This window comes from Ursus maritimus, unplaced genomic scaffold (assembly GCF_017311325.1).
Source record: "Ursus maritimus isolate PB19 unplaced genomic scaffold, ASM1731132v1 scaffold_14, whole genome shotgun sequence".
Classification (NCBI taxonomy): domain Eukaryota; kingdom Metazoa; phylum Chordata; class Mammalia; order Carnivora; family Ursidae; genus Ursus; species Ursus maritimus.
This window is the reverse complement of record NW_024423786.1, coordinates 40,280,438-40,301,604: the sequence shown is the minus strand read 5'-3', so window position 1 is coordinate 40,301,604 and position 21,167 is coordinate 40,280,438. Positions and strand designations below refer to the sequence as shown.

Genomic DNA, 21,167 nt, shown 5'->3' with positions numbered 1-21,167 from the left:
TGACTAGGAGCCAATCAGAGGGCCCGCGTGGAAGTATAGGAGCAGGGGGTGGGAAGGGGAGCTCCGCTTCCGGTGGCAGGGTCTGGGGAAGGGGCGGCAGGCGCCATGTCCGGCCGCGAAGGTGAGTGTGCGGGGGTGGCGCGGCGGAGAGGGACAGGACCCCGCAGGGACTGAACTGAGCACGTTTGTGTCGCCCACAGGTGGCAAGAAGAAGCCCCTGAAGCAGCCCAAGAAGCAGGCCAAGGAGATGGACGAGGTGAGGGCGAACGCAGAGGCGTGGGCGGGTGCGGAGGGACTGGGAAATTTACCTGGGGTGAACCCCGTCTGCCTCTCTTTAGGAAGATAAGGCATTCAAGCAGAAACAGAAAGAGGAGCAGAAGAAACTCGAGGAGCTAAAAGCGAAGGCCGCGGGGAAGGGCCCCCTGGGTAAGTGAGGGCCGAGTAGAGAGAGCGCAAGCCGGGCAAACGTTCTGAGAACATCAGTCTGGTCCATATCCTGTCCTATTGGTGAGGGCTCGGTTCCTCGCGTCCGCTCCGGCGGACGGCGCCCGCCAGGCTTGGAGTCGCAGCAGCGGTAAGGGGCGGGAGTCAGACCCGCTCTGGAAATGAAGTCTCTTTTCTCCCAGGCAGTCTGATGTTGCCTTCTTTAGGGAAGCGGCAGAAATGGAAACACCGAAATTCATATATCTTAGGCACAAATTCGTAGAGTTGAGTTTCCGAATATTGTGCGCTATTTCTTGCCCCAAATTTGTATTTCACTGCTTCTTTTTTACTTACAACATTTCTTGACTTCACCGCTCATATTGTTAATTCTAGTAAATTCTTTTGCATCCTGAGTCTTCACTCCTGGGTTCGCCTAAAAGATAAAGTCCAGGCTTCTTAATGTGTTGCGCTATATGCTCTTTTAACCTAATCCCCCACCATTCTGCCTCTTTTCTTTATGTAGGAAGAATTGCTTACATATCGAAAGATTTTTCAGACCCAACAGCCCGAATACTTTTCTGTGCTTCTTAAATGCTGTTTATGTTCATCAAACTAGTGAACAATTTCTTCTGTAGTTATTTGTGCCCTATGGGATCTCTGTGAGCCGCAGTGGGGCTGGTGGAGGCTAGGATGGTGGGAGTGTCATCCATGGCTTCCTAAAACTTCTATCCCAGTGAGTTTGATTTGATTCACAGTGCTGAGGTTCTAGTTATTGAGATTCTCTTTTGGATCGTGAGGTATTTTATGCCTTCCTTTAATCTGTGGCTGTGTATAGGGACAAGGTCCATCTTTAGTGAAATCCTATACTACTTGTTTTTCATTGATGGTCTCCGTTTTTAAAGGTTTATTTTGTCAGACATTTAGGATCTTCGATAATGTGTTAGGTATATTTAATTTTGTAACTGTTTCTTAAGTTATCTACTGTGTGCCAAATATACAGTCAAATGTAAATTGAATAAAGATATTGAGTAAACCACATTCCAGGATCATAACGTAGTAGCAATGTGTGATGTGACAGTAGAGAACGTAGACTTGGACATCGGACTACCCAGGGTGGAATCCTGGCTTTGTGGCAGACCAGCTTGTGTCTTTTTTGTTGTTGTTGTTTAAAGATTTTATTTATTTATTTGACAGAGAGAGAGCCAGCGAGAGAGGGAACACAAGCAGGGGGAGTGGGAGAGGAAGAAGCAGGCTCCCAGCGGAGGAGCCTGATGTGGGGCTCGATCCCAGAACGGCGGGATCACGCCCTGAGCCAAAGGCAGATGCTTAACAACTGCGCTACCCAGGCGCCCCCACCTTGTGTCTTTGAACAACACCTCACTAAGATTTCATTTTCTGGAAAATGGGTTGATGGGGGATGAGGATTAAATGAGCCAGTGTGTGAAATACTTAACAGTGTAGATCTGGGCTAGTGCCCAGCCATTATTTGTCCCGCTGCCTCATCTTCATTCAGATATTACCCAGAATAGGCTGTTGGTAAAGCCTTGTGCACGCTTGTATCAAAAAGAATGCCCGGCGCAAGAGCTGAGCCTTTCTAGGACCCATATCAGGTCCCTGGCACTTCTGTGGTAAGGAGTATATTTTTCCTTAGCTGAGACATTTTTTTTTCTTTTTGCAGCCACAGGTGGAATTAAGAAATCTGGCAAAAAGTAAGCTGTCCCTTGTGCCCGAGGCAATGATGATCCTTAATTCCATTCCTGTTTAAACATCTGGATTCCCTGTCATAGCATCCGTTGCTACCTATAGCTGGAATGAAGTATTGTCTTAGATCCTGTTGTACATTTAAGAATAAACTTTTGTAAAAAAAATAAAATAATCAATCATACAGTGGCTCATATTCTCTTTATTTCTTGCCACTCAGTCACCTCTACCTTAGTTGTGAGGTCAGAGTGAACCTAGCCCAGAATCCTGCCAGTGTGTGCTCTTTGGTCTTTGTTCTCTCCTGAACTCTGTCACCTGGAATTAAACTAATTCATTTGAAATGGCTATAGTTTTTGTATCATCGTATACCCAATGGAATACATTAAATGAGGTTAATGGAAGAATTTGTATTTTGGGGGAGGAAAAAAGGTCTCTCTCTCTTAGGACATCCACGTTACCATTTGTTGCAGTGGAACTGTTCGTCTTTCTTGTCAGGAGTCCACTAAGTGCATGCTGCACATGTACCAAAAAGGAATTCCTGTTGTCAAGGATCTTCTCTGTTATGAGAGAGGAGCAACATTAATACATACAAGATGCACTATAAAGGGAATAAAACTGGGGAAAGGAAAAAGATTCCTGAAAGTTTCTAAGAACCAAGCTTACTCTGAAACACCAGGTCTGCATTTACACAAGGGCTTCAGAAAGGTCCTTGCTAGGTTCCTGTGTCTTATATCCCACGTTCGACCCATCAGCAAAATTAAATCTGGCCTCTACATACTTCCTCCAGTATCACCCCCACACCCCGCCATTCTGACCCGAAATCCACCTGGATTATTGCAATCTACATTGTCTTCCTGCCCCCTACCCTTGCTCCCCTACTGTCTAACCTTCACTCAGGATGCAGTGTCCTTGCTAAACCACAAAGTTATACTTTGTCTCTTCTTGGCTCAGAATTCAGTGGCTTTATAGGGCAAAAGCGAGAGTCCCCATAATGACCAGTCAGGCCCTAAGGGATCTGGATGCCACTCCCTACCTTCTGATACCATTCATCCCCTTCATCTTGAGCCACAATGATCTATTACAAGCAAGCTGACTCACTGTTTTTATCAACTCTTCCTTCTGCCTGTTACTTCTGTATACTGGAGACTACCTCCCTTCCTTTAGAAAGAATTCAAGCATCACAGTAGTGAGCTCTTCCCTTACCACTGTATATAAAGTGGTAGTCCCAGTTGTCTGTTACCCTTTTTCATTTTTTTCTCTTTATATTTGTTGATGATCACCTTTGATTCCAGAGGAGTAAGCTGGAGGAGGCAGAGCCTAAATGCATATATATTGAAATAATTCAGAGGCACAAGTGTGGATTTCCCCTCCAAGCCCTTGATATCCCTGGAATTATGCTAATAGTGCTAAGCTTTCTCTGATCATGTGTTTTCAAGAAGGGCTCTAGAACTAGTCAGATTTTGCTAAGTTGAAACTGGAATAGGTTATTATAGATGGAAGCCTGTTTTATGACTAAGGTACTTGACATTAATAGGGCTGGGGTAGGGAGCTCTTTGGTCCTCTCCTGGAAAGTTGCACAGCCAGCACACTTTGGACTTCTGGCATTCCCTGTGGGACTGAGAACAACTCCCAAGATCCAGTGCCAGCACACTGCCCTAAGAGTGGTCTACTGCTCATTTGGTGGAACCTAATCCTTCTTGACAACTGAAGTAAAATCCTATCTTTACAAGACCAGAGACCTGCAGCAATTAAGACTTAGGTGTTCAACATTTGGACAGCTATCTGAGGGAACCTACTAGTTACCTCAAAAACTAAACTCAGGTATTCAAGACCTACACCCTGGTAACCATCTCCCTTTATTTACTGTTTCCACAAACATTCATAAGACACAAGCTAAGTTTGGCACTGAGTGTGCAAGGGTAGAGTCTTACCTCTGTTACTCTCTAACACCCTGTTCCTGCTAACTGTACTGCACGCTACTGCTGCCCAATAAAGTCCTGTCAGGTGCCCAAGTCCTGCTCCTCTTTGAAGCCTGACTTCTCTCTGCCACGGATAACTCCTACCTGGCATTTGTGTGGCCTCCATGTCAGTGTTGTATCCTCATCTGAGTAGACTTGTATGCCAGTCTCCTTGCTAACTCGATAACTTCCACTCAACCTGGAGGACAGCCCAGGTGCCACTTTCAAGGGGACTTTCTTGACCTCCTGAGCCTCCTCATTCACTTATGACCTGCACTTGGGACAAAACCACTCAGGCGCTCTCAGAGAAATGAGTGAATGCCAACAGTCTAGACAGTTCCTACACTCTCCAACACAGGCACACCCTTCTCAGGATCACCCCCTCTCCGTAGAACTTTCTTCTCCAGACCTATCTCAAATGCACACACTCAAGACACTTATTGCTCTCAAAGACACCTCCTCACAAAAGCCGTATTCATACTCTTCGCTCAACCCCCCCTCTCCCAGATGCCTCCTCAAGAGGACCTCTGGGTATGTGAGAGGTGAGTCCGGCGGGGGGAAAAGAGCGAAGTCGCAGAGACCAAACCCCTGAGAGCTGCCTGTCACGATTCACAGGTGTACCTGTGAATGTCAGGACCGACTCCAGCGCGGCTGTGGGGAGGGCGCGCAGAGCCACCCGCGCTGTAAGGCTGGTAAGGCTCGGCCCCGCACCCTGGTGACGCGGATCGCCCAGCACACATCCCGCTGGAGACCCAGGAAACCCAGCCACTGATACCAGAGCGCCCGGCAGAGCTTGGAGGGGCGGGGGGGGGCGGGGGGGCGGCACTGAGAAAAACCCGCGGTCTGAGTAGCACGGCGACGCGTTCGGATTAGGTCATTCTTCCGCGCCCGCTGACTGGCAGCCGATTGGTCCGTGGGCTCGGGGGCGTGGCCCTAGCGGCTGAGGCGAGCGGAGGCGCGTGGGCGGTTGGTCCAGCTCTCCGGCCTCGCGGCGACCGGGCCTTGTTCGGTGCCCTCGGAGACTGGCCGGCGGAGGCATGGCTGGAACCCCCGCGCCAGGCAGCAGGAGGCGGAGCGGGCTCCCGGCGCCTAGCCTTGGCCCTCCGCCCAGCACTGGGCATCCTCCGAGCAAGCGAGCCCGGGCCTTCCCCGCGGCCGCCGTCCCGGACCCCGAAGACCCCTTCGGCGCGCACGGGGATTTCACTGCCGACGACCTGGAGGAACTCGACACCCTCGCGTCGCAGGCCCTGAGCCAGTGCCCGGCCGCTCCTCGGGACGTGTGCAGTGAGTGCGCTCGGGGCCTTTCCCCGGAGGGTGGTGCAGACCTCGCCCGACCTCCCTGATGGCTGTGGCTTCGGCACCCCACAGCGACCGCTGCCCCCGTGTCTTGCACCCACACTCCCCTGCTTAAAATATAGTAATGGCTTCATTTAAGTGGTTGTACTTCAAAAGGTCTTTTGATTTTGGGGAGAAATGTATCAAGAATGTCAAACAGTCGATTTGAAATAAGAAAATTAGGTTAACATTTTACTTTAGTTTATAAAGTTTGGGCCACGAAGTTCTTGGTTCTAAGCAAAGATCCATGGAACACGACCACCACCATCAGAACCATCATACCTACACATGGGGACCCATTCTTGTGACGGGTTTGGGAGGCTTTATATCTAATTAGTACCACTGCCCCCCCCCTTGGGCCGCATGAACATTAAAGGGGGCCTGGCCCAGGCAAGAGATGAAAGAGATTTATTCCTTTATACAACCAGTAAGTTATACTAGGTGCCCAAAACCTTAGGAAACTGCAACATACTTAGCAATTAACAAAAGACAAAAAAAAAACTTCCTTCAGGAGCTTACCTTCTAGCTAGGGAATATATGAAGTCTTGTGGGGCTCACAGAAAGAGAAAAGTTTTGAGGGCACCTTGCATCTCTACTTGGATATCTCACAGGCATCTGAAATCCCACACATTCACCTCCTGGACACCCAGTCATTCTGCAGTATTGCCAGCGTGGTACCTGGCAGAGCAGACATTCAGAAAATGTTCGTTAATGACTAAATATTCTGTATAGCAGTGACTAGTACCACTCTCCATCAGGTGGCACAAGGCAACAGTTCCCTTTCCTTGACCATACATCTAATTCCTTTCCAAATCCTGTAACTTTACCTTCTTAATCCATCTCTGGAATCCATCCTTTTCACATCATCTCTACCATCTCCCTGATCTATGTTACAATCATTCCTTCCTCTGGACAGTAATCTGCTAAATTCTCCCCGCTCCCAGTCTTGACTCTATATAAGTCAGACTTTACACCACGGCCAGAGTGATCTTTTCAGAACTCCTATCTGGCTGCATCTCAGATAAAAGTGAACATCCCTACTGAAGCCCTTTAATGACTTCCCACTGCCTCTAGTATAAAGATCAAAGTCCTGGGTTGCCTGGGTGCCTCAGCTGGTTAAGCCTCTGACTCTTGATTTCAGCTCGGGGCCATGAGATCGAGCCCTACATTAAGCTCCATGCTCACATTGAATCTGCTTGTTTCTCTCCCCCTGCTCCTCTCCCTACTTGTGCTCTTTCTCGCTCACTCTCTCAAATAAGTAAATAAGTAAAAAAAAAATTTTAAAAATCGAAGTTCTTAACATGGCCTGCGAGGCCAATATGACCTGGCCCTTCCCCACTCTCTGTGAGTTTGAGCCACACTGACCTTCCTTCATTTCTTGAATTCTCTCTGCTTCCTTACAATACATAAATTGCACATTGCTGTTTCTTGTACACAGTATTCTTTCCATGCATTCCCCCATTCCCCCTCTTCTGCTTAATTTCTTCTTGTTCTTTAGCTATCAGCTCAGTCATCACTTCCTTGGGAAGCCTTCCAATCATTCCAGTTGGATCAAATCCCCCTAGCATAGGCTTTCCTATATTCTCTTGTGCAGCTCTTGTCACAGTTGTAATTTTGCATTTGTGTGAATATTTTTTAATATCCCATAAGTTCCATGAGTGTAGGGACTGGATGCATTGTGCTCACCACTGAACCTTTAGAGACTAGATTGTGCCAGGTGCTCAGTAGGTATTGGTGTTGGTGTAGGTATAGGTGCTCAGTAAATACTATTGAATAATAGATCACCAACTTCTGACCAGTGAGGTCCCCACAACACCTTTTCAGCCTTTAGGTGAGACTCTTAAAATTGGGGGGTGGGGGAGTGACAGGATCTATTATTTCATAAGAATCATTTATGAGTTTGAATCATGTTCTTACTTTGGAAAATACCTATATTACTTACTAGATCTTTCTCTAATTTGCTTTCAAGAGTGATTCTTTTCAGCATTGACTGACAAAAGTGGGAAAATGTTGGATCCTGAAAAGTGTATGGGAACTGTTTTTTACAGATGTTCGTAAGGTCCCCAGATTAGATGGGATGTCAAAAACTCCCGCAGGGAAAAACAGAGAATTTGTTCCAGTTAAAGATAATTTTGAATTAGAGGTACTTCAGGCACAATACAAAGAACTTAAAGAAAAGGTAAGTGACTTAACTTGGGGTTCTTATAACTAACTTACTCACTTATGCATGTGTCATAAAGCGTTGTATAATAAGATATTGTTATGTAAGATATGTAAAAGTTTTAAAACAAGAGTTCAGATTTAGCCCCACGAAATGGAGGAAGGCTGGGGAAAGAAAGCCAAAAAATTCAGACTGAAAGAAACGAAATCCTGGGATTCCTAACAACTAGGCAAGTAAGGAAACAGTGTACACCAGATCCAGAAAGAGATACAAACTTTCTGTCATAGAACTGAGACAAATTTATAGCATATGTCTTATATAGGGGCCACAACATCATAATGTTTCCTGTTTTCATTAGCAGTTTTACAGAAAAGCAGACATCCTTTATATGACCATCTGTAGGTCCTTAGGAAAACCAGGAACACAGTGTGAAATTTTGGATCTGTGAAGTGTGTGACCCAGGCTGTTTAATACTTTTAGAACCTACAGAATCTGTATGTGTGAATGACAGTGTCCTTAAGCTATCTTGTTGAATGTAAACTGTTCCACGAATGGGCCTAGCAGACCATGGTGACATCTAGTTGGTGTGGATATATTTGAAGACTCGTTGGTCTGTGGAACATGGTTTATATGTGCTTTCTCCATCTCCCCAGCTATATGTTGAAACAAGTACAAATATAACTTTCCCTTGTAAGCTTTTCACAAGATTGATTTGGGATTTACAGATGAAGGCAATGGAAGAAGAAGTCCTTATTAAAAATGGAGAAATAAAAATTTTGCGGGACTCACTGCATCAGACAGAATCCATTCTGGAGGAACAGAGAAGATCACATTTCCTTCTTGAGCAAGAGAAAACTCAAGCACTTGGTGACAAAGAAAAGGAATTTTCCAAAAAGGTGACCCAGAGCTTTTTAATTTTTTTTTCTTTTTCCGGCCATAAGCTTTGCCTGCTCACTGAGTTCTTTTAGAAGCAATGACCAAAGTGTCTATAAATCTTCCAGGAAGATTTCAACAGTTCTTTGTCTTAAATACTTCCTGCTATCAGTTAATTGCATATACTTTTCTTCTAGGCTCTGCATGTAGTTTGGAAAAGGACTTAGAAGAAACTGCTTTGCTTCTGTAGTTATGATAGTTGGTCTTGTCAGGAACAAATCAATAGCTTAGACTTTCCAGAAATAGGCTTAAGTAAGAGCTTTTTTGGCAGGTTAGAAACTCAATAGACCTAGCTTAGGCCAAAAAAAAATTGTATTGACTTCCATAACTAAGTCTAGGAAAAAACAGGTGTGGGGGCCTTGAATGATTCAAGCCTTGCCAGGACTTGTCTTTACTGTCTACTCTATAGACAGGCTCCATCCTTATGGTAAAGGATATGTTCTCCAGCAGCTCCTGGGCTCATATTTCATAGCTCCAGAGCAGACTGAATACTTGTCCCCCTCATCTCACAGCTCTAATTGGTCTGACCTGAGTCAGGTGCCTGTCCCTGACCCTATGACTGCAACCACAGAGATGATAGCTCCCATTTAAATCACACAGAGGTAGGGAAATGATTATTTCTCAGGGGAGGGAGATGCTGTTCCAGGAAGAAATTCTTAGGTATCCATACATAACGCCATTTTCCTTCAGCACTTTCAAGGCTTCAATCTCAAGGACATGGGTCTTATTCTGCCATTCATTCAGCAAGTCAGCGAACTGTGAAGAAGTACTAACCTGTGCCCAGCACTAACAGCAGTAGTTGTCTCTCCACATACACGATGGAAGAGCAAGGGAGTTTCAATCAGACAAACCAGAGTTTGAATCCAGGCTTTCTCACATACCAGTGGAGACCTCAGGGTAATAACTTAAGCTTTGTGACTCGTTTCCATTATCTGTTCCAGGAAATAACCAGAAGGGTTGCTGTAAGACTTAAAACAGCCCTGCACTTGCTAGGACAGGTGCTGTGACTGGTACTATACTTGCTACGGAGTGTGCCGGGGGTAACAGCAGTTAACTGTTGGCTGTAGGCCGGAGCAGGTCTCCCCACGCTGCGTGGGGTTTTGGTAAAATTTCCAAATACTCTGCCTAGACTTTCAAGAAGACCTGGAATTGTGCACCACTCTGTTCATCAAAAGGTCGACATGTCACTGTGAGATAAGGCACCTTGCCAGGCTCCAGTCTGGGCAGTTCACATTCATCCTTCCTGTGTAATCCCCCCAACTGTGAAGACAGGTATTTGTGTTACAGATAAGCTAAAGTTTAGAAAGGCTGAGGAAGTGGTATTTGAACCCTCACAAACTACCTCTCAATAGTTCGAGTCAAATGTCTTTCTAGAATACCATGCTGGCTTTCCGGAAGAAGGCTAAAGCTTTATAGAAAGGACATTTGTGTCACAACAGACTTTCATATTCATTTCTCATGGTTTGTTTTCCTTTATGAACTTGAGATTTTGAAGCCCAGAGATAATTTTGCATGAATGATGGGGCCACCACGAGTATGTTGCTTTTGCCTTCCAGCTCCAATCATTGCAGTCTGAACTCCAATTTAAAGATGCAGAGATGAATGAATTAAGGACAAAGCTTCAAAACAGTGAACGAGCAAATAAATTGGCTGCTCCCTCCATTCCCCATATCAGGTAATGATGGCACTGGAGGGAGAGCTGTTTTGCATGGTTTGTGGAAAGAATGATTAACAAGGTCAGGCTAGTCTTGAATGAAGGCCATTTAAACTTTGCCATTTGGACATAGATCCTCTTTTCTGAAGGCCTCGAAGTTGGTTTAGATGAGGCTTGAATGGTTTGGCGCATAACAGCGTAAAGGCCTCACACTCTAGAAGGGCTTCTTCTCTGTAGGACTCTATACTCAGGACTAAAAAAGGCTGGAAAGATGCTCTCCAAACTTTTGGGTGGCCCAGTCTTCATTTTTGTTTTCCCCAGTCTTCATTTTTATGTACTTTGTTTCAAATAACTGATTTTGCCCCAAGTATAAGCATATTTCAGTCCCAACTACTTGGAACATTTTTTTCTCATTTGCTGCCCTGGGACCTTTGTCCAGCAGTCCCCGCCTTTGCTGCAGATGTGATCAGCTTGTTAACGGTCTTGTCCTGCCCCCTGCCTGCCAGAGAAGTCTGGCACACTGTTGATACCAGCCTTGAAATTTGAACAGTATGGGTCAGAGTGTCTTTTTCTGGTATTGAACATTCTGCTGCCTTTGCTCATAATGGGCAGGGTATGAAATTGAACTCTTCTCGCCTTGCCTAGTCCAGGTAAGACAGGAGAGCAGGGGGTCCATCACCACCTCTTCACACATCTCTGATAGAAGGGTCTTGGCGTTGTCTGATGCGCTCAGAGGGTTAAGGCTGCTTTTCTCACACAAAGACCCTGGCCTGAAGAACTGGCTCGGTTTTCAAGTTGCAGGACACAACATGCCTTTTAATAGGCTCTCTTTCTATTGAAAATCTTTGAATTCAGCCCCTGGGGACCATTAAATAAGAGATTGTTCCACATTAAAAAGATATTTTGGTGGCATTGGAAATAGTAGTGGAATTATGGCCAATATTTTTGGGTGATTAGAAGAATATGGAAATGAAAGAGGTTTTCAACAATTTGGATCAAAATTCCTTGCATTTTGCTCTGCTATCCTGACAAAGGATGACAAATATGTAATAGATAAAACCTTTGGTCAAAGCACCTAGACACAAAGAGTTTAACACTTGAACAAGTTAGAAGTTTTATAACCAGGTATTTTAAGTGGTTTTAGCAGAATCATTACTTTGCTTTCATAGTTAACTTTTTCCAGTCCTAGGAAAAGCCCTTCTGTGGCTATAAAGCCAGAAGCATGTTCTCCACAATTAGTGCTAACACGTCCCTTCCCCACCCCTTCCAGACAGAGCCAGGATACAAGTCTCTGGTGGGCAGAGAGGGTAAGTCAGTCTGTCTCTCATCAATTGCTGTGTAACCAATTATTCAAACTTGTGGCTTAAAACAACAACGAGTATTTCTCCTGGTTCTATGGGACGACAGTGCTGACAGAACACAGTGAGGATGGTTTTTCTCTGTGGCGACTGGAATCACTGAAGGCTTGTCTGGGGCTGAAGATCTATTTCAAAGTGGCTCACTCACATGACTGGCAGCGGAGTTCTCCACATGTGGGCCTCTCTACAGAGCTACTTGGGTGACCTCATAACCTGGGGGACGGCTTCTTCTAGATCTAACAAACATAGAGAGCTAGTGGAAGCCAGGCCTTTTACGGCCTAGCCTCAGAAGTCCCATAGCATCACTTCTGCCACATTCTGTTTATTAGAAGCCATGTTCAAGGGGAAGGAAACTAGGCTGCACCTTTTGAGGAGAAGTGTGTCTAGAGTCTGCAGGCATATTTTAAAATGTCCCCAGTCAACATCCATTGACATGCCAGAAACACAGCTAGTGTACAGAAACTCGTGTTCCTTTCAGCCTTGAGTTTGTACCGCTCGGTCCAGGCTGAGGGGGTGCTACTGCTTTCTAGAGGGACACAGTCTAGCATTGGTAGGTTTTCACTCTGAGAATGTGCTGTGTCAATTTATCTTACAATTCTGATACATCGCCCCTTTCCTACCACCATCAACCCTTTAAGCCATTGGCTATCACGCCACCTCTGAGAGTCTCAACCATTCACATTTTCAGCATCTGGCAGCTACAGGATCAGTACAGGATAGTGTCAGGAGCAGGCAGTGCAGCCCACCAGCCTGGCAGGAGTCCCAGTCACACTACTTACTGGCTTGTGTAATGCAGGCAAGCAAGTCCCTTAACTCCTGTGCCTCTCTTTTCCTATATGTAAAATAGAGCTAGTGATAACACTTCCTCTTAGGGTTGCTCTGAGGAACAAATGAGCTAACATGGGTAAAGCTCTTAGAACAGAGTCCATCTGGCACATAATAAGCACCATAAAAGTGTTAGTGATTGCTGGTTTTATGTTATATGGCCTCATTTTAAAGTGGAGCAAAAAACTTTCCTCTCCTCTCCTCTCCTCTCCTCTCCTCTCCTCTCCTCTCTCCTCTCTCCTCTCTCCTCTCTCCTCTCCTCTCCTTTCTTCTCCTCTCCTCGTATGAGTTCCTGTTTGCCACGAGGAAGGCAAAAATGTGAGGGTTCTTGAGTTGCTCTGGCTCTCATTTTAATCCAAAGTTGAGGAGATGGCGCGGTCCCTATTTGAAACTCATTATGGGGCGCCTTGCTGGCCCAGTCCATAGAGCATGCAACTCTTGATCTCAGAGTCATGAGATTGAGCCCCACGTTGAGGGTAGAGTTTACTTTAAAAAAAAAAAAAAAAAAAGTTAAAAACTCGTACGTTCAAGAGTTTCTGATATGCCTGTGCTTTTGTGCTCAAGTTTTGATTCACATTTTATCTAGTTGTAGAGAATAAGAGCCACAATCTGGGAGGCGACCCCATAAAGCAAGAAGAATCCCAGAAAAGTCTTATTGACAGCTGGATGCAGAGATCGAACACTCAAGGTACCAGAACACCCGCTCCTCAGGCAGGAGGCCTGCCCAGCTCCGTTGTCCTCTGCGGTGCTGCAGTAGAATTGTCTCTGAGAACCAGCATCCCAGGCAGTCCTTCAGAGGGTCCGGGGGAGTGGTAGTCTGTGACTTAAGCAGAAGACTGTAAAATAGAAGGGGCCAAAGCAGGTACGTCCCAGAGCCCTCAGCACCCACAGGGATCTCAGTGGGGCTTAAGGGCAATTTGGAGGATAGTTAACATCCAAGGAACCCTCACTTTTCCTTCTGAAGCCTTAGAAAAGGCCTCCTTTGTCAGAACCTTCTAGAACCACCTTGTCTTCTGCAGGTTCCATTTTGATAAACCTTCTCCTGAAGCAGCCTTTGATCCCAGGGTCATCCCTAGGTCTGTGCCACCTCCTGAGCAGTTGTTCTGAGGCTCCTACCAGCACCCAGCTGCAGCCACCAGGGTTTGGCAGGTAAGCCTCAGACACTTAAAAAGCTTGTTTAGGAAGGACTTCCCAGGAAGCAAGTCCCTTTCTGGTCCTGGCCAGCCTGGGAGGTCTGTGTGCCCCAGGGGGAGGGGAGTCATTTTGGGAAACTAGAGAATTTGGCAGGCAGGTTGTTTGGGGCCCTTGACCTTGTCTCCATCTCATACTTGTGTGTTTTCTTTTGTATTTGCTGCTAGTACCTTGACTGCGATTTCAAGCCTGAGGACCACAGGTTCTCGTGATGGGTCATTTCCCCTCTTGGCCCTGAGAGAAGTACAGAACCTGGCACTCACTGGATTGAATCTGGTTGCCAGGGATGAAGGCTCGTGTGATGGAGACGCAGCAGAGGGAGGCAGAAGGGCCTTCCCACTCTGCCAGCTTCCTGGAGCTGTGCATCTCCTCCCCCTGGTACAGTTCTTTATTGGCTTACACTGCCAGGCTCTGCAAGATTTGGCAGCAGCCAAGAGAAATGGAGCGCCTGGGGACTCACCGACACGTTCCTCCTGCGTGAGCTCTGGGGGAGAGGCCAGCCTCGAGGACTCACTTTGCAACCTGGAAGGCTTCTCTGTGGCATCCCTTACTGTTCTTCAGCACCTGGTGTGCCACAGCGGAGCGGTCGTCTACCTATTACTGTCAGATGCAGGGGTGGATCCCACTGCTAGGGAAGGAAGCCAGAGCCTGGTTCACAGACAAGATCATGGGGATGTGTCCTCAGCCCCAAGGGGGCTTGCCAGTGACCAAGGCCAGCATCCACTACTGAAGATGCTTCTTCACCTGTTGACTTTCTCTTCTTCAGCAACAGGTCACCTTCAAGCCAGTGTCCTGAGCCAGTGTCTTAAGATTTTGGTGAAATTAGCTGAAAATGCTTCCTTTGATCTCCTGCCCAGGTATAACACAGCATGGGAGTCATGATTCTTTGTGGGTCTTACCTGACCTCTCGAGGTCTATCCCATGGCCCGTATACTTTGCCCACATCTTGACCTAATCTATACTTCTCAGTGCTAAGCCTTGGTTTTACGTTCTGAGGCTTCGTTCAGGGAGTTCTGAAGTGATGGAAAATGGGGCCAGGTGTTAGGAGAACCAAGGAAGTGATTTCTTTGGCTTAATTCTACCTGTGTACAGCAGGTAAGCAAAAGACACATGTGATGAAAGAAGGTTTTTAGCTACTATGGGAAAGCATCCTGTCCCCAGGACAGACAAAGGCTGAACCAAGAGCCTTGAACCTGGGCCATGGATCAGGTGAAGACTGCGTATCACACCACATTTTAAGTTTGGTGGGATTCCCTAAGGAAGCAGAGGGCGTGGGGTAGGTCTGCAGCCCATAAGCTGACTTTACTGGGAATCTGCCCATCATCATTGTGCCCCACTCTGGCACAAGCCATAGCTTACCTGCTCCTCTTATTAATGTTTGTGGGAAGTGGTTGTATAGTGAACCTAGCTTGTGAACACTGTAGTCATAAATTCCTAACTTGGGATTCCAGAGCCTTAAGACTGGGAGGAACTATGAACACCGTGCAGCTCACCCCCTTATCCAATAAGCCTGTCTCCCCCTCAGCACGCCACCAAGAAGCCAGTTCCTTTTTGGAGTAACTTCAGTGGCTGCACTACCTTAAGCTTTTAGTCTCTGAGCTTAGCATACTTGTTTCCTAAAAACGCTTCTGGATCCTGGTTTCCATTTGAGGATATTCTAGCTGGTCTGGTCCATCCTAAAGGTAGTCCTCAGAGCTGGACACTACTGTAGTGTAGTGTGGGCAGCATGGTAGGTTCAGAACCATCACCCACGTGTCTGGCACAGACCTAGCTCATAGTGGCTGGTTGCTTGTTTATAAATATTGAATGAATTCCAGGAACCCTTTTACCAGTCCTCTTGGTAGATATACCATCATTCCATTCCTATCGAGCTTGTCCACGAGGACATGAAAAAACAGCTAGTTAGGGGATGCTTACTACAGGCCAGACAGATGCCTTCCATTCACGAGCTCATGTGACACCCTCGGAGCCCCGCATCCCCACACCTAGCATGGAGCCTGGCACGCTCTAAGCACAGTATTTGTTACGTGACTATGAAGAGAGCATGCTGGGCAAGTTTCAGGCCAGTCTCCTTGACTTGCCCTTAATCACGGTCCGACACCACCTCCCACTTGGTGCTTCTCTCCAGAATCCCTACATCCTTGCATGCTGAGCCCCACTAGCACACAGCTTCCTGTTCACCTTGGAGTGAAAGCGAAGGACACGTGCCACCAAGGCTGTAACACAGTGTGTAGTGCAACCCAAGTAGCTGGGCAGACAGTGGTCTCAAAGGGCACCTTTGCCCACCGGGCTTGAGGGCAAGTCATCGCCTCAGACCCATGTCTTCCTACTATATCTGGTGTAGCCATAGGTCACTCCTGGTTACTGGGTCATTCCTGGGTACTGGGATGGCAGCGACTTTTGAGGAAAGAGTTCTCATCCCCAGCTTCAAACAGAACAGCAGGACTATTCTCTTGTATGTTTGGGGGCTCTGAAAAAAATTTTTAAAAGAAGGCTGATGCTATCCAAAATAATTTGGAAACCACTGTGTCATATATAAAATGGATTTTTCTTGCAGATAGTTGCAGGGACTTTACACGAGGACTAGAGACCACTTCTAACCTAATGATGAAATTGAGTAAAAACCAGGTTAAATCCCGGTTTCCCACAAAGTTCCATACTCCCTGGCAACTGAAAACATGCAGCTTATCCACCATACAGGATTTGCTCTAAAATGATTTCACCCCAAATAGAACTTGCTTCCCAAGGGCATACTAAGGACTATTCTTAAGCCCCGATGGTGTGTGCTGAGACCTGCAGGTGCATGAAGGGGGACACGAAGAAGTGCCCCTCTGCCCACCCACAAGGTTGTGTGGGGTTGAGCAAATGGCGGTTGTCTTGGGACTTAGTTCCTTAGTTCCCTGTGCCCGTGAGACCTGGGCTAGAGTGTGCCCAGAGCCCCTTAACTCGTGCACGCTCCAAGGGGGCACCTGCTCCTATCTGGTGACAGAGGAGCTGGTGTTTCCGAAAATGGTCTGCTCAGCAAGTGGTCTCATAAAATCCAACCCTAGCCAAGTCCGCATTTGTCACTTCTAGAGCCTGGCCAGCCCTTGGGGAGTGGGCTCTTAACATTCTCTCACACCCAAGTCAAGATCTGCCTCCCTATTTGGGAGCAGAGGCAGGAAGCCACCCAGGAGCAGGGTGGAAGCCAGGCACGCCAGGTCCAGGGAGGCAGCCCCCATTTACAGGTAGTGCTGTGCCTGGTAAGGGCCTGTCCTCTCTAAGCCATAGCAATATCGTGGTGGAGGGTAGTACCCACTTGCTCACAGGAAGCGGATGTCCTAGCAAGTAGGGGGTGGTCAGCCAGCATTTGAACCCGGGTCTGACCCACAGCTCCTCCTTGTACCGTCTGCTCCAAACGTCCTGTTACCTCCAGTGAAAAGCGAAGGTGAGCTGTGGGATTGGGTTACCAGTACCCCATCTCTCTGGGCCCCTGTGCTGTAGGTTCCAGTGTGTGTTCCGGGTGCTGCCACAGTGCCTCCGCCCTGAGAGCCCCTTGCCCAGTGTGATGCTGACTGTGGAGCTCCTCTCCCTCCTGGCGGACCACGAGAAACTGGCGCCGCAGCTCTGCTCCCGCTCAGGTAAAGCAGAGCAGGGAGGGGGCGGTTGGGCTGCTCCCTCAGGCTGGAAGCGAGGGTGGTGGCAGGGACAGGTTGGAGGCCTCCTGCGGGCTTCTGCAGCTTGTGCCCTGGGCTCTGGGTAAGAAGGGGGACCCTGAGTGAGAGGCGGGGCATCCTTTGCAGAAGGCTGTCCCCTCCTGCTGCTGTACACGTACATCACATCAAGGCCTGACGAAGTGGCCTCGGACGCACAGTGGCTTCAGCTAGAACAAGAGGTAAACTCCAGGGCCCCTTCTGTGAACTGCCCACCACCCCACCCCACCTCAGGGCCACTGTTCCTCCTCCTGGGGAGCACGGAGTTTTCAGTCATTTGGTAACAAGAGTTTACCTAGCTGCTAACAAGGGGAACTCCGTTTGGGGGCGCCACACTACACAGAGGCAATACAGGTGGACCCCAGGGTGTCCTGGAACTTGGCAGAGTTACCTGATAACTGCTCCCACCCTGGCTGTAGGGCCCAGAGGCAGGTGGGTCGCTGGTGAGACACAGGTGTTGGTGCTGAGTCTAGCCTGGGAAGGCCCCACAAGACCCATTTCTTGGACCCCATTATATAGACACGCAGTTGCTAAGGCAACTGGAGCACTTGCAGGAGAAGGCTTAGAAAGCCCTCACTGTGGGGCGCCTGGGTGGCATAGCAGTTGGGCGTCTGCCTTCGGCTCAGGGCGTGATCCCGGCGTTGTGGGATCGAGCCCCACGTCAGGCTCCTCCGCTATGAGCCTGCTTCTTCCTCTCCCACTACCCCTGCTTGTGTTCCCTCTCTAGCTGGCTGTCTCTATCTGTCAAATAAATAAATAAAATCTTTAAAAAAAAAAAAAAAAAGCCCTCACTGTGATCAGGTCTCATTCTGCCATAGATGGAACAGTGTGTTCTTGTTCTAGGCCGTGTGGCTCCTGGCTAAGCTTGGTGTGCAGAGCCCCTCCTCCCCAGTCACTGGCTCTAACTGCCAGTGCAACGTGGAGGTGAGTGCACGCGGCAGCTCTGTCGGGGGGTGAGGCGACCCTGTGCAAGGACCCCCTGCTCCTTCTAACCGTCGTGCCACCCCTCAGAACCCTCCTCACCTGCACCTGCGGTGGCTAGGAAGGGTACTGCCCAGCTGTGCCAGTTGGCGGAGTGCAGGAGCCCTGAGACCCGGCCTCAGCCTTTGCCCTCCCCCAGGTGGTCAGAGCACTCACGGTGGTGCTGCACAGACAGTGGCTGACAGTGCGGAGGGCCGGGCGGCCCCCAGGGACGGAGCGGCAGAAGCGGACGGTGCGGTGTCTGCGGGACACGGTGTTACTGCTGCACGGCCTGTCCCAGAAGGACAAGCTCTTCACTGTACACTGCGTGGAGGTCCTGCATCAGTATGACCAGGTGATGCCAGGGGTCAGCATGCTGATTCGAGGGCTTCCTGACGTGGCCGACTGTGAAGGTGAGCCGGCAGGAGGACCCCTTCCTGTCCAACCCACGTTCAGGGTTTCCCTGAAGTTCACGGACAGGTCAGACTTCCTGGCCTTAAGTCAGCAGTCTTCCGTCCACGGAGCCTTTGCTGGCACTGGGGTCCCACTTGCCTTACTGCTCTGGTTCTGCTCTGAGCATAGCAGACTGCCTTTTGCTTGTATCTGTTGAGTTGGCCTGGCAGAGCCACAGTTTTTCCAGAAACATCCCTGTCTGAATTGCCTTTGTATCACTTTGCTTGCAGTAGCTGAGGGAGCAAGGCCTGGGCGTGGAAGGGACTGGTTAGTTCCTGCGGGCGTGGGGGAGGGGCGGTGGGTCTTCCCCCACCCCTGTGCCCAGCACCTCCAGGCCTTCACCTTAGAACCCTCTCCTCTTCGCTCAGAGGCAGCCCTGGATGACCTCTGTGCCGCTGAAACGGATGTGGATGACCCTGAGATGGACTGCAGCGGAGGCCAGTGAGCACGGCTCCACGGTGGCTCCGGAACCACTACTTTCCCACCGCAGCAACTGATTAAAAGCAGTGAAGGGCTGTTTGAGAACATGCCAGGCTTGTGATGTTTCCTGAGTCTGATCTGTGGCGGCTGAGTGGGAGGGATGGAGCAGGAGCCAGGCCCAGGGAAGGCTGGGATCCTTCCTGTCCCTGGCTGGAGTGGAGACCCTGTCCCCATGGTAACGAATCTGCCCCGAGGAAGGAGCCTGGCCCTGCCCAGCTGGTGGAATTGTCCTGAGTCATCGCTTTGGGCTGAGGCCATGGGAAGAAACCATTGTGTGGCAAGGGAGGAGGCAGCCGGCAGCCGGCAACCTACACCCTACACCAGGGAGACCTGAGAAAGTGGGGCCCAGGGGAGGGTGCACAGTGGCCGCAGCAGGGGCTCCTGGCAGGCTAGAGGCCCGGTGCTAGCCTTCCCTGAAGGGCTGGGTACCACGGCCCTTGTCCTGCCGGCTGGCTGTCACAGTGTGAGGGCTCTGATGCGTTGTGCCAGCCAGCATGCCCCCAGCTGTAGGTCGGAGGCCTTTGGGGAGTCACGAGGGGGTAGTGCTGGGGAGGGACAGACCTGGCCAATGACGAGCAGGGCGGGCCTCGCTCTGGACAGCCCATAGGCGGGCTCACACTAAGTTTCACTTCCCGCCACTGCTGCCAGCAGCAAGAACCTGCCAGACTGCACCCCGAATCATTGCTGCTGTCTGCTACTCGGTAAGTGAGGACCCCTACGGGGATGGGGCAGGGTGGGAAGGCCTCACCCCCTACCCAGGCCCAGACTAGGTGGGCACTAGGGGAGGAGCCAAGCCTTCCCCCAAAACAGAAAGTTGAATGTGCTTCCCCCTAAGGAAGCCACCCACCCTCTCTGGCTTCCTGCCCTGGAAACGGGTCCTGGGGCTCACTGACAGTGCCTGCCTTTGCGGAGAAGGCCAGAGATGTGCTCCTGGGGCACTCACATACCCACTCCCCACCCCTGCTCCTCCCCAGGCTCCGTGGCAGGTACCCAGCATGGGCTCGCAGGCCACAGCTCCAAGGCCGATGCAGACCCTCATCTTCTTGGACCTGGAGGCCACCGGCCTGCCTTCCTCCCAGCCCAAGGTCACGGAGCTGTGCCTGCTGGCTGTCCACAGATGTGCCCTCGAGAGCTCCCCCACCCCTGAGGGGCAGCCTCCCACAGTGCCTACGCCACCCCGGGTGGTGGACAAGCTCTCTCTGTGCGTGGCTCCAGGGAAGGCCTGCAGCCCAGAAGCCAGTAAGATCACAGGCCTGAGCACAGCTGTACTGGCAGCACACGGGCGTCAACGCTTCGATGCCGACCTGGCCAACCTGCTCCAAGCCTTCCTGCAGCGCCAGCCACAGCCCTGGTGCCTCGTGGCCCACAATGGCGACCGCTACGACTTCCCCTTGCTCCAGGCGGAGCTGGCTGTACTAGGGGAGTCACGTGTTCTGGACAGTGCCTTCTGTGTGGATAGCATTGCTGCCCTGAAGGCCCTGGAGCACGCTGACAGCCCCTCGGAGCATGGCCCACGGAAGAGCTACAGCCTGGGCAGTATCTATACACGCCTATATGGGCAGGCCCCACCAGACTCCCACATGGCTGAGAGTGACGTCCTCGCCCTGCTCAGCATCTGTCAGTGGAGGCCACGGGCCCTGCTCCAGTGGGTGGATGCTCATGCCAGGCCTTTCGGCACTGTCAAGCCCATGTACGGGGTCACAGCCTCTGCTGGAACCAACCCAAGACCATCTGCCACCATGGCCACTAAAGCTCTGGCTAGAGCCAGGGACACTAGTCCCAGCCTTGGCAGGGGCAGGAAGCCCAAGGCCCTTCCTCCAATGGAGGGCCCCCGAGCCTCACCCAAGGAGGGACTACTGGCCCCACTGGGCCTGCTGGCCTTCCTAACCTTGGCACTGGCCACACTGTATGGGCTCTCCCTGGCCACACCTGGGCAGTAGGCGCCTAATAAAGACCCCTCTCCGAGCACTGAGTGGCCACTCACCTTTACCCTCCCTGGCAGCCTTAGAGGAGGGGGACAGAGTGGCTGCCACAGTCTTTGTC

At 49.8% G+C, this 21,167-nt stretch overlaps 2 protein-coding genes and 1 long non-coding RNA gene across 3 annotated transcripts; all 3 read left to right on the top strand.

Moving 5' to 3' along the window:
- The first annotated feature begins 28 nt into the window (after positions 1-28).
- On the top strand, positions 29-2,308 carry LOC103674852. Its single transcript, XR_571718.2, has 4 exons — positions 29-121; positions 201-256; positions 339-426; positions 2,102-2,308. It is a non-coding gene; the product is annotated as an uncharacterized LOC103674852 (long non-coding RNA).
- A 2,689-nt stretch (positions 2,309-4,997) lies between these two features.
- On the top strand, positions 4,998-19,171 carry LOC103674851 (ATR interacting protein). The gene is given in 14 exon segments (XM_008703825.2): positions 4,998-5,366; positions 7,466-7,596; positions 8,304-8,474; positions 10,068-10,186; positions 11,349-11,398; positions 11,401-11,472; positions 12,935-13,036; positions 13,368-13,497; positions 13,707-14,396; positions 17,023-17,159; positions 17,322-17,413; positions 18,075-18,155; positions 18,352-18,604; positions 19,013-19,171. Coding segments are annotated over 14 exon segments (2,352 nt in total). The 5' UTR covers positions 4,998-5,119; the 3' UTR covers positions 19,090-19,171.
- A 134-nt stretch (positions 19,172-19,305) lies between these two features.
- TREX1 (three prime repair exonuclease 1) lies at positions 19,306-21,092 on the top strand. Its single transcript, XM_008703824.2, has 2 exons — positions 19,306-19,825; positions 20,099-21,092. The coding sequence occupies exon 2, from the start codon at positions 20,120-20,122 to the stop codon at positions 21,062-21,064; it is 945 nt and encodes a 314-aa protein (XP_008702046.1). The 5' UTR covers positions 19,306-19,825; positions 20,099-20,119; the 3' UTR covers positions 21,065-21,092.
- The last annotated feature ends 75 nt before the right edge of the window (positions 21,093-21,167 follow it).

Coding starts and splice junctions, on each gene's coding strand:
- TREX1 (XM_008703824.2), top strand. CDS start 20,120: ATGGGCTCGCAGGCCACAGCTCCAAGGCCGATGCAGACCCTCATCTTC.